The sequence below is a fragment of the Malus domestica genome, chromosome 12 (assembly GCF_042453785.1).
Source record: "Malus domestica chromosome 12, GDT2T_hap1".
Classification (NCBI taxonomy): domain Eukaryota; kingdom Viridiplantae; phylum Streptophyta; class Magnoliopsida; order Rosales; family Rosaceae; genus Malus; species Malus domestica.
Genome location: NC_091672.1, coordinates 26,448,525 through 26,466,669, shown reverse-complemented (window position 1 = coordinate 26,466,669; position 18,145 = coordinate 26,448,525). Strand labels below are relative to the sequence as shown.

At 36.7% G+C, this 18,145-nt stretch overlaps 3 protein-coding genes across 3 annotated transcripts; 2 read left to right on the top strand and 1 right to left on the bottom strand.

Annotated features, from left to right (window-relative positions):
• Positions 1–289: 289 nt before the first annotated feature.
• Positions 290–2,004, bottom strand: LOC103413929 (uncharacterized). Its single transcript, XM_008352359.4, has 2 exons — positions 1,799–2,004; positions 290–1,346 (listed from the first exon to the last, which is right to left on the bottom strand). Exons 1-2 carry the CDS (start codon positions 1,969–1,971, stop codon positions 593–595), a joined length of 927 nt encoding a protein of 308 aa, XP_008350581.4. The 5' UTR covers positions 1,972–2,004; the 3' UTR covers positions 290–592.
• A 2,142-nt stretch (positions 2,005–4,146) lies between these two features.
• Positions 4,147–5,190, top strand: LOC103423533 (calcium-binding protein CML42-like). Its single transcript, XM_008361619.4, has one exon. It carries the CDS (start codon positions 4,431–4,433, stop codon positions 5,046–5,048), a length of 618 nt encoding a protein of 205 aa, XP_008359841.1. The 5' UTR covers positions 4,147–4,430; the 3' UTR covers positions 5,049–5,190.
• Positions 5,191–15,120: 9,930 nt separating this feature from the next.
• On the top strand, positions 15,121–17,050 carry LOC103413931 (uncharacterized). Its single transcript, XM_008352362.4, has 2 exons — positions 15,121–15,742; positions 16,307–17,050. The coding sequence occupies exons 1-2, from the start codon at positions 15,189–15,191 to the stop codon at positions 16,845–16,847; spliced, it is 1,095 nt and encodes a 364-aa protein (XP_008350584.3). The 5' UTR covers positions 15,121–15,188; the 3' UTR covers positions 16,848–17,050.
• Positions 17,051–18,145: the final 1,095 nt, after the last annotated feature.

Sequence of the window (18,145 nt, the reverse complement as noted above, 5' to 3'; positions counted from 1 at the left end):
AAAGAAACAAGGGAGAGTGTGCAAGGGTGAAAAGGGGGTGCGACAATCAATTCTCCACGCGAAAATATACAGAGTAGCCTTGTTTATAGTTGGCATCCTCGATATATAACAAACTACCTGTTTCAGACTTCTATAAACTAAAATTACCAAGAAGAAAACAACTGCATTCAATCAGTTTCACCAATTCTTATCATCCAACAACATTCAAAGAAGTGCAAAATACACAGACAGACATTCCCAATCATCAAATTATATAGCTCCAAATCGTAAAGTGCAGAGAGTTCACGCATATGGAAATTTGATAAAATAGCCATTGAACATGAATAAGTTCAGTACATGATCAACGAGGTTGGAAGAATTTACTATTTCATTTCTTCCCTGTCTCTAAAATTCTGACTAAAACCAAAAGAGCACTAGCCGATGCTAACTTAAGATAAAAAACGATGTCTTTCGCTGTGTCTAAAAGCATAAATAATGTCAACAACTACTATACAATGCTAGCACTACTGTGTCTAATCTAGGTCACCTGTTGGAAAGAAGTACCGGAGTTCTAGCAAATTCACCGCACATAACCCGCATGAGTCAACTGGAATTAGAACTCGAGCTTTCTGATTAACCCCACATCAATGTTCCTTGACTTCCCTGATGGCCTCAGGGGAGCACCAGGACAAGAATCAGCTGCTCCAGTTTGACGCGGTTCTGGAGGAGGTGTTGCGCAGCCATCAGAACCGCAATCTTTCCTCGAGCATTCAGCAATAACTCCCTCAGTTTGCTCAGACACGATGGCTTCCAATAGGTTTTCATACACAACTTCAAACATTTCTTCGTCTGAAATGGATTCCACATCAGTCCAAACCTCATCTTCCGAAGTTTGAACTGGAGAATCAAAGTTAAGCTGATGAGCAACCATGCCCCCGCACTTGCTGACATATTTTTTGCACTGCGGTGCCTTAACTAGGTCTTCCCGACCAGGGACAAAGGGATCGAAGACATCATCCACCGGTGTCCTGGGGCTGCTATCATCAGAGCAACCAAATGGGTTGTCCCCATTTTGGATGGCATTCGAATCCAAGCAAGTTACAATGGATGACTTCTTGCAAACTGACGGCGGAGATTTCAGATCAACGAGCAAGTCCCCGTTCTCTCGGCCTGCATTAGGAGTAACAGGCCCTAGAGAAGCCACCCCATTAGCAATCAATTCCACCGGTGGCTCCGGAGCGTCCTTATGAAGCCCCAAAACACTAGCTTTATCAGATTCTTCCAAAGATTTCGAAGGCTGCAGTTTGGATTCCTCCAGTCCATTGGTACAACCTCCAAAACCCATTAATTCAAACAAAGGGTAGCAGCTGAAGTGGCAAATTAACCATTAAAAATAGCAATTGGCAGCAAAATTCAGATAAACCCCACGTTAAAGAATCGAACTTTGCATTTAAAACTGGTTAAAAAAAAACAGAAATTAACAAACTAATGGGTTGCGGAGAAGAAATTAAAGATAAGAATCTAAAAAGATAAACCATATTGCTCTGAACATGATATACAATAAAAATAATCTCACATGATAATTAAAGATTGGAACTTTGAATTAAATTCCTAATAAAAACTCAAGATTTCAATTTTCCCAGCCAAAAGGGAACAGGGCAATCCTGATTTCAAGAAACTAAAACCCCTAAAACAACAGAAACTCTGAATCAAAATCAACAAAACGAATAAAAACCCAAAACAGTAGCCAAGCAAGACTCATCGAGTTTCCAGTTCAGAACCAAAACGAGTAAAAGTAGAGAGAGAAAGTTGGAGTTACCAGAGAGAGAGAGAGAGCTGAGAGTTGGAGAACAGCAGAAGCAGAAGAGAGAGTGTTCTGTGAAATGAGGAACTGAGCCAGTGGCGTCGCTTGTGTTTCGAGTCATGGGGTTTGGTTCTTCCAGTTTTGAATAGATCTGAGTGGCTCGACTCGTTCTTCTTATATACATACATCGGATTGCGGGCCCAACTTTCCGCGCAACTCACTCCCCCCATATTTTTGGCGGTTTGCAAAACTCACTCCTTGAACTTTCCTTATTTGCCTAATTATAAAATTAAAATTAAATCCTCCTAAAAAAACATAAAAATAAACATTTTGTCCACTTTTTTTGTTTATCTGAGATAATGTTATGATACGATCGTCATGTAGAAACGTAAAACTTTATAGCTTATAATAATTTATGTTTATGATTTTAAATACACATCATTTATCATCAATTTCTTCTTCTTTTTTTTATCATCAATTTCTTATGATTAGAGGATGAGTTTGAATATTAAACCCCATTTTGGAAAGAAAACTAATGTGGTGGGAAATATATTTTGGAGGGAAACATATAAGGAAAATATATTTTGGAGGGAAAAATATGGTGGGAAATTGTTTTGGAGGTAAAAATATGGTGCGAAAACATACATAGTAATAATAATATGGCGCGAATGAATATATGGTAATAGAATTAAAGTGAAAATAAAAAATATGGCACGGAATAATACATGGTAATTTGGAAATTATTAGAAAGATAATTAGGAAAAAAGACAAAACATTACCGTATATGAGCACTCTTTCCTTGATTGATTAATTCCTCAAACTTATCTTGTGGAATAGTAAGGAAATGCTTATTAGTTGGTGCTCACTTGTTAATCTTACCGATTCAAGTGATAACACCATCCTTATCCACTGACTCGAGCCCTTAGTGGTCATGACCCAAGTACATAAACGTAAGGCCCATTTAGGAAGAGAATCTCAGTTTATGACCCATGTACATAAAAGAATAAGGTGATACTATCCATTAAAGAAGTTGAGATACCTCCATAAAACTAATCAGTAACATGAAAAGTCTAACTAATTATATGGACATGCAAGGTCCATTTTTCTCTGTTGTGGGATTCACTCTCAACACACTCCTCACGTGTGGCGAATTTTCAAGTCTAACATGTGAACAACACAAACCGGATGACGTGGAACACTTGTGGCCTTTAGGGCTTCATACATGAGACAACTTACTCAGATACCATGAAGAATTTGAGATTCCATCATTAAACCAATTAGTAACATGGTTAGTAGGCCAACTACTTATAAGTACATGCCAGATCCCTTATTTCTCTAATGTGAGATTCACTCTCAATAGACACACCACCTTTTGTTTTTCTCACGCCTTTCTCAAATTTTAAACATTAAATCGAATAAATTAAAGATGATCAAATAATAGAAATTAACAAATAATGTATAAAAGGTACAACGAAATGTATGAATAATATGAAGAATATTGATTATGACTGGTCAAATATAAACCCCGCCTGACATAAATGGCCAGAGCGTGTGAGGTATGGCCAAGGGGTACGCCGGTACGGGTTTCCAATTGGGCCACTACATGCATCTTCAACCCATATCTTTCATTAATGAGCGCCATGTTGCCCATCTAATCAACTAGGTTGGTTGTCCACTATATTTCTTTGAGAAATGCGAGTAACATTTTTTAACACTCGAGTTTTTTTTTTTTTTTTTTTTCTTGCAACGCTACATCAAGATTTGAATGTTTTTTTTTTCTTTTTTTAACTTTGGCAGTACACAAAATTTTATTGATATGAAAAAAAAGATGTTACATCTAGTTAGAGAGACAAACTTTATTCCTCTTAGGACTGATAAAAAATAATTTATTTATTAGATTGGTATCTAAAGATTGATTGCGTTAAAATTCAAATAAATTTATAATTGTTTTGTTGTCCACAATTATTCTGTAAATAAAATAGATAAACTATGTTACTCAGTTAAATAAGAAGATTTTGATAATTTTAATTGAACAGTTAAAAGTTTTTTATTTGCTTATTTATTTAAAGTATAAACTAAAAAATAAACAATTTCTATCATTGTGAAACATAATAAAATGAAAATAAAAAAGTCTAACTAAGAAAGTCGATTTAAACACTCAAAATTTCATATTCAAAGCGAGTTTTCAAGAAACTGATTAATTTTCTTTTCATTTTAAAATTTTATTGGTAGTCGACTACCAACTTTTATTTTTTCTTTGGGTCAACGACGACCGACTTTTAGCTGGAGAATTTGTTACGCAGTTGTTTTTTCTACCATGTAAATGCAATGGCAAATAACTTGAAGTTGTACCGAGAATTAGTCACTGGCAACGGAAAATTCATGTAATAGTACAAATTTACAAAGTCCAAACAAACACATCAACTAAAATAACCCGAAAATTCACAACAAAGACTTCCCAAAACGACCGCCAAATGCTCACCATCCCTCTATAATAATAAAGCACCACTTATTCATCCCACCACCATACCAAACTTCTCTTGTACATTTTGTTCTCTGCATCCTCTTCGTCGCCATCGTCGGAGTTGTCGTCATCATCGTAGTTATCTATGGATTACTACATAGTTAGTTAATTACTCAGTTAAATATGGCCTCTACAGTTTCAGGGACTGGCGTTCCTTCGTTAAAACGGCCTTCGCGGTCGTTTCGCCTCCGCTGCTCAAGTCTCAACTCTCTCCGGCTCCGCCGCATCTTCGATATGTACGACAAGAACAAGGACGGCTTCATCAGCGTCCACGAGATTAGCCAAGCCCTAGCCCTTCTCGGGTTGGACACTGAAATCTCCGACCTCCGTTCCACGATAAAATCCTTCATCCAACCCTCAAACGACGGCCTCAACTTCGACGACTTCGTCTCTCTCCACCAATCCCTCTATGACACCTATTTGGACAATAACAACGGCGATGAAGAAGCTGTCGCTGCCGCTGCTGAGGCAGCATCACCAGCTGCATGCGACAAGGAGAGTATGTTGTCGCAGGAGGAGTCTGATCTTTCGGAGGCGTTCAAGGTGTTTGATGAGGACGGCGACGGGTACATATCGGCTAAAGAGTTGCAGGTGGTGCTTGCCAAGCTCGGATTCCAGGAAGGCAACGAGATCGATAGAGTTGAGAAGATGATTACCTCCGTTGACCAGAACCACGACGGCCTCGTTGACTTGTTCGAGTTTAAGAACATGATGCGCACTGTTCTTGTTCCCAGCTCTTGAAAGTTCTTAATCAAATCGATATTTGATATGCAACATGCATTTGCTTGTGATATATGTTAATTAATAAGTACTCCGCTTTGATTTTTTTAGTTAGTAATTAGGGTGTATCCTAATTGGTATTATTATTGGCTATTGTGCTCAATCTCTGATGACTTTTTTTTAAGTGTCCATCCACTTATAACATAGGTCTGTATTTTGGGTGCATTAAAAAATCTCTCATGTATGTACATGCATGATGAACTTTAAGGAGGATGCTAGCTCTCTTTTTCGTTTGTTTTTTTTTTATAATTTTTTATGTTATCCGTAAATTCAATGCAAGTTAGATCAATTAATATATCTAGAAAAAATAGCTCCCAATTTTTTAACATATTAAATAGATAGTTTTTTAAGTGTCATATAGTGACATTTTGAGTTGGTGAGTCTGCTTGATTGTGGCGGGCAAGGTAAAATTCTTCATAGCTTCTCTTGGCCCAGAAGAGGTGGATAATCGTGGTTTGCCACAAATTGTCCCTTTTTTTTTGCAAAAAAAAAAAAGAAAGAAAGAAAAAAGAAGTCATATAGTGAAATACACGTGCCAATTGAAGAGTGAAATGTTGGAATAGAAAAACGTATGTGTCATTAATTTGAGCTCGGGAAAAATTATTACATTCGTTGCACTACTTAATATTACAGTTTAATTGTATTACTCTTTATTTGTAAGTGAGAATTCTTAAGTTTGAATCTCGAGAATTGTAAACTACAACCAATTATTATGTCAACTCTTAATTAATTTATATTGTATGAGAAATTTTTTAGAGGGGTAATATTGTGACAGCCCGTCCTAGAAATAAATTACGGATGGCTTGAAAAGACGATGTTGCCCTTGGACGTTGAATTTTTCGTGGTAAGTGTGTGTGGTTAAAATTATGGAAGTGGACCAAATAGATAAGTTCCTATTAATTTGGAACCATTTGCAAGTGAGGAGATAATTGGTTTTGATTGGGTGTACAATTTTGGACCACACAACCCTATCATTTCTCTCTCACTCCCGTACTCTCTCTCTCTCTCACAGAACTCTCTCTCTCTCATTCCTCACGACTTTCTCAGTCTCTCTCTCACCCTCGGGTGTTTCATCTTAGTAATTGTATTTTTAAAGCTTCCGAAATGTGTAAATGGTTACGTCACTCTCACGTGACGGCCAACATGCCTTCCTTCGGGACAGGGTGTGTCAGTTGGTATCAAAGCCTAGGTTGCAATTCTGGACATCTTGAGAATTTCTGAGTGTCTTCTGTCAGAACTATACCGCCTCGTAGCGAGCCACGTAGTTAGGATGAGCCTAGTTTCCCTGATATTGTAGTTTGGGGGAAACTATTGCTATTGTGATTCAGTCCATTATCTAAATGAACCTTTTGAGACTGGTTATAAGTTGAATTTGAATCACTTTATGGAAGTGAAGAACCTAAGGGAGTAGCGTGATGGCTTAATCATTTAGGAAAGACGTTTCGGATTGTGCAAAGTCAAGGGAATCTTCCTCCTGACAGGTGGGTCGAGATGACTACCAAATTTCTGAGTGTTGAATCTGCATTCTGATGGAGATAGGAATGTTATCCGATGTTATCGGAAGGACAGTTGTTTGGAAGTCGTTTAAAGAATGGTTTAAGAAAAAGTTCATTCCTCCGGCATATTAATATAGAGAGTTTACAGACTTGCCTTGTTCCCATTCAGATGTAGTTGCTAATCCGATCAAGGTGTTATGTCGTTTTTGGTTGGATAATAAGAAGAAGTGGCATTCTTTGGCGACCACTATCCATTGTACTTTTTACCAGGAGTTTACGAGATGTTGTTGAACATTGAGGACTCTGAGAACATGATCAGCGTGAGTAAAGAGGAATAAGAAAAGAATGAGAATCAGAATAAAGACGATAAAGTTAAAGATCCGTCATATCAAAGACCTCGGAAGACTCAGAGCTTCAAAAGAAGTGAAACTAAAGCTAATTTTCCCAGCTGAGGTTTTAGTGCCACTGGTCAGAGGCAAAGTGATAGATTTTCTAGTGATCCCAGATTTCAGAGACAAGGTGACTCTGGTAGAGGAAATGTATCTTTGTACCGTAAGTACAATATTAGGCACTTTGGAGAGTGTGGGAAGTCGTGAATGTGTTCATGTGGTTAGATGAGACATAGAGGTATGAATTGTCCCTGGGATCAGTTGTTACCCAGCAGTCTTCCTCGACATATTACTTGGAAAATTGATGAGTAAGTCATACAGGTCACTATATATGACTCCGACTTATGCGCTAATATGGATGGTCGAGCTGCAGACTCAGCCGTACAGGTCATTCTAGCTGACTCCGGCTGATATAATTCTTATTATTGACGATGTTGCCAAAGGAAGTAGTGAATGAGCACGATCGAGGAGTGTATATGTATTTTTTTTATGAAGAGCAAGATGATAATATTGCACCCTTAAGAATTGTTGCTTACTTATCGAGACGACATTGAGTTATCGTTATTGCGGGCTGCAGACCGTAATACCCATAACTTATTTGTTGGATTCATTAAGTAAGTAAGCAGGTAGGTCATTCTATGTCAGTTATGATTATTTAGGGTGTCCAGTGATGGTGGAAGAAGTAGTTATGCCAGCGAATCGCATCCCTTAGACATTGTGGATTTCGATGTGATTTTAGGCACAAATTGGTTACATTAATCATGCCAATATGGATTGCTACGGGAAATCAGTTACTTTCCATTGTTTTGGATTATCAAAGGTTACTTTTGTGATTAAGCAAAGTGGAGTGAGGCATGCCGTTATTTTTGTTGTGAGAGCAAAGAAATTATTATCAAAAAGGTTGCCAATGATACCTAACTCATGTGGGTTGCAGGATCGTACTCCTAGTATTGTGGATGATGTACGAGTGGTAGACATTTCCCTGATGTGTTTCCGGAATGATTTACATGGATTGCCATCAGACAGAGATTTGGTGTTCATTATTGAATTGTCTCCAAGTACAGACTTTATGCTATAGATTGGTTCCTACAAAGTTAAAGGAATTGAAAATTCAGTCACAGGAATTGGTTGATAAAGATTTCAGTCAACCTGGTACGTTACTTTGGAAAACCCCAACTTTGTTTATAAGGAAGAAAGATGGGACCTTAAGAATATGTATGGACATTAGGTAATTGAATCGGGTAACGAGTAAGAACCGTTATCCATTGCCGCGCACTGATGATTGTTTGATCAGATTAGAGGTGCCTATGTGTTTCCTAGGAAAGAGTTGAAGTCTGATATACTCTTAAGTGAAAGTAAAGCATGCTAGTCAGTTTGACTTGGTGTTGCAATGTTTGAGGGAACATTGGTTGTATGCAAAGTTTGACAAATGTCAATTTTGGACGAATCAAGTGGCATTTTTTTAGACATATTTTATATACTTAAGGTATTCAAGTGGATTCTTAAAAGGGTAGCAGCGATTGAGAATTTGGAACAATTGTGAACCGTGACTGAGATTCAGAGTTTTCTCAGCTTAGCAGGTTATTATTGATAGTTCGTCCAAGATTTTTCAATCATTGCTTTGCCCTTGGCGAGATTGATGAGAAAAGAGGTTAAGTTTAAGTGGGATGAAAAAAAAAAAATTGTGAGTAAAGCTTCAGCAAGTAAAATATTCCCTTACTCATGCATCTGTTTTCGCACCCCCAGACGATAGTGGTAATTATGTGGTCTATAGTGATACTTCTTTGAATGTTCTTGGATGCGTGTTGATGCAACATGGTAGGATGATTGCCTATGCTTCACGGCCATTGAGATCTCATGGGATGAATTACCCTACTTGTGATTCGGAATTGGCGGCTATCATCTTTTGCTTTGAAGATTTGGAGACATTGTCTTTATGGGAAGAAAAGTGTAAGATTTTTACGAATCAAAAGAGTATCCAATATCTGTTTATTTAGAGGTATCTTAATCTTAGGCAACGAAGGTGGATTGAGTTGCTTAGTGATTATGATTGCATGACCAAAGTGATTGTGCAAATGTTGGCCAATGCTTTTAGTAGGAAGACCCCAGCAAGAATTAATGCTTGGTACGATTGCCATGTTCATCTTCTTGTGGATTTAAGATCTACTGGAGTAAAGTTGGGAATGGGAGATCGAAAAGAAAACGTACTTGCTAAATTTCAAGTTAGGCCTATTTGGTAGGTCGTACTCGAGACTCAAGCGTTTGACGAAGAAATTCAAGAATTTATTTAAAGCAAGGAACGACGAGAAAAAGAAGACCTCAGGGTTAGAGAATCAGATGACATGCGTATGTAAGAGAACAAGATGTATGTACTTATTGATATGGAATTAAAGAAAGTAATTTTGGATGAAGCACATTGTTCGGCTTATGCGATGCACCCAGGAGGAACCAAGATGTATCATACCATTCGTCCATTTTATTATTGGCCGGGTATGAAGAGGGAAATTGCAGAGTATGTAAGTAGATGTATTGTTGTCAGCAAGTCAAAGCTGAAAGAAAGAAGCCTTTTGATCGGGTACAACCACTTCCCGTTCCTCAGTGGAAATGGGAAAATATAACTATGGATTTTGGGTATAAGCTTCCACGTACTCAGAATGGATTTTGATGGCGTTGGGTGATTGTAGATCGGCTTACCAAGTCAGCACACTTCATTCCAGTGAGAGAAAACTATCCTTTGAATAAATTGACTAAGTTGTTCATCACAAAGATTGTGAAGTATCATGGAGTTCCAGTGAACATTATTTCTGGTCGAGATCCAAGGTTTACTTCTAAGTTTTGGATAGCTTTTTAGGAAACCCTTGGTATGAAATTGCTTTACAGTACTGCTTATCATCCTCAGACAGATGGACAATCAGAGAGGACTATTCAGACGTTGGAGGATATGTTGAGATCTTCAGTGTTGCGGTTGGTGATTCTTGGCATGATCGCATAGATTTGATGGAATTTGCCTATAATAATAATTTTCATTCGAGCATTGGTATGTCACCATTTGAGGCACTTTATGGTAGGGTGTGTCGTACGCCATTGTGTTGGTCTGAGGTTGGTGAAAGAGTGTTAGAAGGCCCAGAGATTGTAGATGAGACTACTCAAAATATTCAAGTAATTAAGTCTAACCTGGAAGTGAGCCAGGATCGGCTGAAGAGCTTAGTAGACAATCATGCCAATAACCGGACGTGTAATGCAGGAGATTGGGTATTTTTGAAATTGTCACCTTGGAGAGGTGTGGTACGATTTGGAAAAAGAGGAAAGCTAAGTCCGAGATACATTGGACCTTATGAGATCACTGAAAGAATTGGTGAAGTTGCCTACCGGTTGGAGTTGCCTTCGGAGTTGTCTAAGGTCCATAATGTGTTCCACATCTCTATGCTTCGACGTTATATTGCTGATCCTTCTCATGTGATCCCTCCTCAACCGCTAGAGATTAATCCGGATTTGACATATGATGAGGAACCAGCCACTATCTTGGATTGGAAAGATAAGGTTATGAGGAACAAAGCATTGAGGTTGGTGAAAGTTTTATGGAGGAATCATTTAGCGAAAAAAGTTACGTGGGAGACAAAGAATCGGATGAGAGAAATGTATCCCAGATTATTGTATGTTTATTGGTGGATTATGATTATATGAAATTTCGAGGACGAAATTTTATAAGGTGGGTAGATTGTGACAGCCCGTCCCAGAAATAAATTACGGATGGCGTGAAAAGACGATGTTGCCCTTGGACGTTGAATTTTTCGTGGTAAGTGTGTGTGGTTAAAATTATGGAAGTGGACCAAATAGATAAGTTCCTATTAATTTGGAACCATTTGCAAGTGAGGAGATAATTGGTTTTGATTCGATGTACAATTTTGGACCACACAACCCTATCATTTCTCTCTTACTCCCGTACCCTCTCTCTCTCACAGAACTCTCTCTCTCTCTCCTTCCTCACGACTTTCTCAGTCTCTCTCTCACCCTCGGGTGTTTCATCTTAGTAATTGTATTTTTAAAGCTTCCGAATTGTGTAAATGGTTACGTCACTCTCACGTAACGGCCAGCATGCCCTCCTTGGAGACGGGGTGTGTCAAATATTAGGGCGACCAAATTAACCAAAATTTTGCAAATCAAATAATGTGGATATGGATGATTGGATTATTATTTAAAATGTTGATTAACATGCTTATTCTCATTGGTGACATATCATTTAGTTTGTAAATTTGGTTTAAAAATTTGATCTCCCTAGCATTATCTTTTTTAGCCTGTCCAGTATAGGGGTGCTACGCCACATGTTGTTATACAATTAGAGGAAATAATTTTTTTTCACAAGTGTTCCACCAATTATATAATGACATGTGTTATGCTTCATGTTCTAGACACACTGAAAAATCTCTTGTCTAATAGATCAATTAAAAAATCAAGTCAACAAATGTTAGTTGCAACTTAAACAATTCATTTTCTTTTTATATGAATGCACGGAAACTTCCATGTAAGTGAAAGGTGGTTTGATCACTAAAATGAAATGTAATGCTAGAGAGACTAAATTTGTTGATAAAATTTTATAAATTAAATACCGTTGTGACATTCTGAATCACTAACACAAAGTCGTGGAAAGAGTCTTAGAACATGTTTACCACCGTTGTGACGTTCGGAATCACTAATAAAAGGCCACGTGAGAACTAAGAAGAGTCTTACTCATAACTTCATATTAATTACCAAAGTTAATACGATGATGGTGAACCTGCTGCACCCAAGCGTACTCCCTACCAATCTTTGACTACTGATTCCATGGATATATATCCCTTGGCTGTAACATAACTGACTTGTCACACATGGCTACACCTCCTGTTTTGGAGAGATTTTTTTTCAATGTGCCGGGAAACACGACTTCATACACTAAATGTAATAATACAATTGATTGTAAACTTGAAAAAAGAAATTCAAACAATTGTATAATAACACTTAATATACCGAACCATGTTTTCAACTCACTGAAAATTTTCTCCCCTTTTTGTATCTCCTTGTCCTTCCAGAATTTTTGCTCCCTGTGACAATAGAATGTCACCTGTCTGTTAAATACCAATCGCAACTCCTTACTTTGAGGAATAATATATTATGATGCAATCGCAAGGTCATATTTTCTCTCAGGATTGTATGCCAATTGGTCGACTCCGGAATTTGTTCCAACCATTATTTCACACACAGGTACATACAAATATATTTGGATGATAAAATCCTCGAATCAAGGGGTTAATTAATTTCGTTTTAATTAGATTAGATAAATCTTAGACTAAATAATATTGTAGGTCCAAAATTGTTGTTTAAATGCCGTTTTCATCGTTAATATTAATTCATTACAAAATACACTTGATAATGCATTCAGTCGTCATTGCTGGCTGCTTATGAAACTTATAAGATTGGACAAGAATTGTATGCCCTCCTGTTTTGTGTGGTCACGGTTAAGCCACGTCAACATTTTATATTATTTTTTTATAGAGATAATAAGACAAAAATGAATAATAATATAAAATGTTGACGTGACTTAACTGTAACCACATAAACAGGAGGACACGGGAGGGCAGACAATCCTTGTCCTTTAAGATTAAAGATGACAAGACGCTGAGTTTTTAGATTGGAGAAAGGGCGCGTCATGTGTAAGCAAGATATAAATGTACAAGGCAATAATACAAATTAATACAATACGATTTGGAAGGAAGAGGATTATCTCCGGATCTACTTTGTGAGGATCCTAGGAATTCTCACATTCTAACCGTTCATCATATATTGTTCGGTCAGTTTTCATCAGGTACAATTTGTGTTTAATTTTAAATAAAAAAAAAGTCAAATGATTTCTGACCGTATGATGCACGATAAATGATTAAGATATGAAGAACCCTAGGATCTCCACAATTTGGATCCGGATGGGATCCAAATCCATTTTGAAAAATACTTGTGTTTGTTTATGATTAATGCGTCTTTATTCTACGAACATAATAATCTAAACTATTCATTTTTTTAACATTAAATAAAACGGGGAGAACAAGTAAAATCCCCGTGGAGAAACACGAGCATTATCCATAGATTTCCATCTTATATATAACCAAGATTTTGTATTGGGATTATACTTACATCCACTTCATGGGTACGCCACTTTGTTCATCTACTACGATTAGCATATTTTATCATAAAAATTGATTAATTATTATTTAAAGATCATATTTAAAAAAAAATTAAATTAGAAATCGTTTTAGTCATTCATGTACATCCACTTCATGATAAACCTTTCATTTATTCGAAAATATAAATGACTAAACATTCTCTAGTTTGATTGATTTTTTTTAAATAAATGAACTACAGAGGACATACAAGAAAATAAATGGGTAATGTTAGATAGACTAAATTTATAAACAAAATTTTGTAGATTAAATGATATGAAAGTTGATGATTGGATTATTACTTAAACGTTGATAAACGTGTTTATTTTTATTGGTGACATATCATTTAATTTACTAATTTTGTCAACAAATATAGTTTTCCTAACATTATCCAAAATAAATGGCTTTCAATATGAAGTTGTAATCTCAATTGGTGGACATTGTGTTGTCCCATAGGGCTACTGGCTCAAATTTCGAAAGCTGCTCAAGATTTCTTATAACCATGATTAGAAAAGATCTGGATTGTCTGCCATCCCCCATCCCCATCCCATACATTTTTCATCCCCTCTTATTTATGTGGTTACTGTTAAGCCACGTCAATATTTTATATTCCTACTGCTTTTTGTCTTATTATTTATATAAAAAAAATCAATATAAAATATTAACGTGGTTTAATCGTGATCACATAAATATAAGGGAATGAAAATAGTATGGGACGGGGAGGATAGACAATCCAGGTTGGATTAGAAAAGCTTCCAATCGGTTTCTTCTTATGTCATTTATTTGACGAACCAAAAAGTGGTGTCATCGTAGTTTTCATAATCTCTCGTGAACAACAACCTAAAATCTTTAGGAGCAATTCAAGGGCTAAGAACTTAAACTTGCATGAATTTGTGGATTGATTCGTCAGGTTCTGATCGATCTACTGATCACAATCAACCAACTTTTGGACCACTCGCCAATCGTTTTCTGGTATATGCATGGGTTTGAATTTTCAAAATTAAACAAGAAATTGGACGGTCCACGTCGATGACTTGTAAAATGTGACCGGCTATAGCACTAGTGTACATATTTGAGTAAATTATAGCAATGATCTCTAAACTTTTATCAAATTGAAGCAATGGTCCTTCAACTAAAAATCCATTACCATTGGTCCCTCAATTTATCAAAATATGTAAATATAATCATTTTCATCAATTTCATCAAAATTTTGTCAAAATAAGTTATGTTGGAATGATCATTTATACAATTAGGATCCCTCAACTCATCAAAATGTGTAATTATTGTCATTTTTGTCAACTACGTCAAAACTTTTGTTAAAGCGAGTTATGTTGGAAAGACCATTGCTACAATTGGGTTAAAGTTAAGGGACAATTTCTCCAGTTGAATTAAAGTTGAGGGACTATAGCTACACGTTTTGATGAGTTGAGGGATCAATAGTAATTGATTTTTAGTTAAGGGACTATTGCTCCAATTGAGTTAAAGTTAAGGGACCATAGTTATAATTTACTCTACTTATTTGGGAGAAAATTTTAATTGTGACGGGAACACGGATGGTACACCGCGTGTTTTTACGCAAGTGGTGGAAAATTTTAGTTATTAAAGCGGGAGCCTTGTGCACTGGGTACGACCTTTTTTTAACCTTTTAACACTCATAACTCACCATTTATATAAGGACACATGGTGTACCATCTCGTGTGACGGTCACACTAAAAAATCTCTTCTTATTTGGACCCTTCTTAATTACTTGTAAATTTTATTTCCTTGCTTAATTTGTGGATTTGGGAGTGAGACTTTCCAACCTCCTCTCTCTTTGGCTTCGCCATGCACATGCAATAGATCATATATATATATATATATATATATATAGATCTCTATGCTGATATTATTCTTCTATATATATGATCCGTGATCCCAATATATATAATTATTATATATGTATATACATATATATATATATATATATATATATATATATATGTATATATATTGTACGTAACGTTTGACCTTAGCTAGCAGCTACATGCGATGGAAAGCATGAACCGTGGAGGAAGTTTCTCCTTCAGCTGCTCCGAGTCTGACTTGAACTTTTCTTCCCTCTCACATTTCACCAACGACGACGACGAAGACGATGAATCTTACATCGAAATAGAACTTGACCATCACCATGATCACCCTAAACCATCAAGCCAAGAGGATGATGAGGAGGAGGATGAAGATCTTGGTCGTGGAGGACTAGACCGTGCGGATTATTTGCGCATATCGTTTTCGTCTAGTCTTCTCCAGGAGCTCTCCGCCACCAACCTCCCTCCCAATCACGACTCTGAGGCAGCTGATCACCCAGTAAACCAGATTCCGTCGTCGCCAACGGTGTCATATTCTTGCCCTCTGAGCTCTTCTTCCATGGAAGGCAGCTGTAGGAATCCGATAGGATTGGATGAGCCTTCAAGGCTCCGCAGAAGTACTAGCGCAAAAGGAAGATTACCCAGAGTCAACCGGCTAGTCAACACGCTGCTGTTTGGTCTCCGGTCATCATCAGAGTCGCCTACCCCCGCAGACGACGCTGACCTGGCACGTAGCAGGTATGCTATACTAAGAAACAACTAAACCATGTTTTTGTTATAATAGTAGTTAGTCTTGTTGAAAATTATGCACCAAAACTATAATATATGTACTTGTTAGTATAATATTATGTAACAGTCATATCATAATAGCATATGGACATGGTGTTACAAGGACTTACGATACTTGAACATTTTTCTTGAAAGTAAGCGTTCTTACATTTTTGTCAATCTTATTTTGATATGTGTATATAAATTTTTTTGTTGTTGTCTGCATATGTATCAAAATATGATTTGCAAAAGTGAATAATAACTTAATCGTAAAAAGAAGCTAGATAATATATATGCCTATATATGTGTAAACTATGATTTGTAGTAGTTATATCTGGAAGTTTAGAAGTTTTTATATATGTGTTAAGGTGTTAGTTTTATAATTTCTTTGAGTTCGTAACACCAGGTCTTCGCTGGAAAATGAATGATATTTGATAAATAATTTAACTAAAAAAACAAAAACTAATATCATACATAGATTTAATATCTTTGACTAATTATTATATGGCATGTGTTTGCATGAAATTAAAAAAGGAAAGCATCAAACATCAAAACCTCAATAAACGGTGGCCTCATGAAGTTTCTCTTCAAGTTCCGAGCCATGAATCTTGGAGCACTGGTAGCTTCATTTGTAAAGCCCCGCCAAGTTGCTTGTGACGATGACGATCCTCATCAATCCCAAAACATTAATTGTCGATGCAAGAACAAGAAATCGAAGGAGAGTAGTAGCAGTACTCTTCAATGGTTGGTTCCAAAGAAGCAAGGGAAAAGCAGCAGGACCAAGAACTCTTCAGAAGCAGTAGGAGGAGGTGACAAGTCCAGAGTGTTATTGGAGACAAACTTGAGCGCAGTTAGAGGGGTTTTAGAAACAATAGGAACTAGCATGAGCACAGGCATTGGTCGCAAAGAAAGAAGAACAAGGAGCTGCCAAAGTTCAATTAAGTCTTCCCCAATTCACCAAGGATTTACAAGTGATGACCATAGTAATAAGGTATATCTTTATACAAGAGAAACCTCAATTCAGGCTGCAATTTCCCACTGCAAAACTTCATTTGAACAAACATCCATATCCTGATTAATTTTGGCTTTTAACGTGTATATATGTGTTCGTTTCAGTATTGGTTTTAGTTTGGTTCACATGAATATTTTGTTGTACAAACGCTTCTAACAAGATCTTATTGTCGATGGTTCTTCCTTGACAAGGTTAAGGCATAGAGAATGTACCCTTTTCACTATATATATGATGCACGTCTATTCTAAAGTTTTTCTTAAATTTTAGTAATGCCTCGTGAATTTTGAACCTTACACAATTCATTTGCTCTTGGACTTTCAATTTGGTTTTGAGCCCCACTGTTTCTTTTTTCCTCGTAGGGTAATCTTTTGAAATTGTCCATTTTTTCCCTAGTTACCATCAAATATGTAAACTTTAAGTTCAAGGAGGCCCCTCAAACGTGCAAGTAGGCACATTCATAAAAAAATTTGGTAAATTAGATTTTCAGGAGAAATCCACTTTTAGTAAGACTTGATATGAAGCACGTTTTAAAATGTCAAGGGAGATCAAAACAAAATTGAAAGGCGATAGAGGTACATTAGATGAAGTCCATAACCATAACCCATAGGGCATAAATTGATGGGCATTACTAAACTTTTCCCTAATGTGCGGTAGTAGAAATGGTGAAGAGTTGTACGGTATGGTGGGAAATAAACAAAAAGGTAAGGAGTTTAAGAAAAGAGGGTGGATTCTTTGTTGCTCAAATTAGCGAGGGGTCGCCGAAAGAAAATCCAATTGGGTGGTGCATCTGAAAAGGATCTATTACAAATGATACTTGAAAGTGTTAACTATAGTGGCGGATCCAGGAAATAATGTTTGGGGGGTCAACAAGAATAGGGCGCGCAGTGCGAAATTTTTTTTTAACAAAAACGACATGCATATCGTCATTTCATCGGGTCTTGGTAGGATAGCGTGATCAGCCTCTCGCCGATAGTTACCATACTAAAAGGTGCCTTCACTTTCCCTGACAACCAAAAATAAACATAAAATTGGGTTGGATGGTTCATAATAAACATAAAATTCTGATGTCAATATGGTGGTTCATAATAATATTTTTTAGAGATCATATTAATTTATGTTGAATATAAAGAGAAATAAAGTTGTTAAATATGTGGATGTGAAAAGGGCACACACATCATTACCATTAATTTATGTCAAATATGTGGATGTGGACGCATGGGAACTTTGCAATCTGCACCAAGACTTAATGGTGACATCTTCAACTTGACACACGAACCGAACTGACAGGCTATGGCTTTTTACACAAAGCAAGCAATTTGATGCTAGCTGTACAAATTTGATTGGAGAGAAACTAAGAAAAA

Coding starts and splice junctions, on each gene's coding strand:
- LOC103413929 (XM_008352359.4), bottom strand. CDS start 1,971: ATGTATGTATATAAGAAGAACGAGTCGAGCCACTCAGATCTATTCAAA. Junction 1,347..1,798: donor CAGCTCTCTCTCTCTCTCTG/GTAACTCCAACT, acceptor TTGCCACTTCAG/CTGCTACCCTTTGTTTGAAT.
- LOC103423533 (XM_008361619.4), top strand. CDS start 4,431: ATGGCCTCTACAGTTTCAGGGACTGGCGTTCCTTCGTTAAAACGGCCT.
- LOC103413931 (XM_008352362.4), top strand. CDS start 15,189: ATGGAAAGCATGAACCGTGGAGGAAGTTTCTCCTTCAGCTGCTCCGAG. Junction 15,743..16,306: donor GCTGACCTGGCACGTAGCAG/GTATGCTATACT, acceptor AAATTAAAAAAG/GAAAGCATCAAACATCAAAA.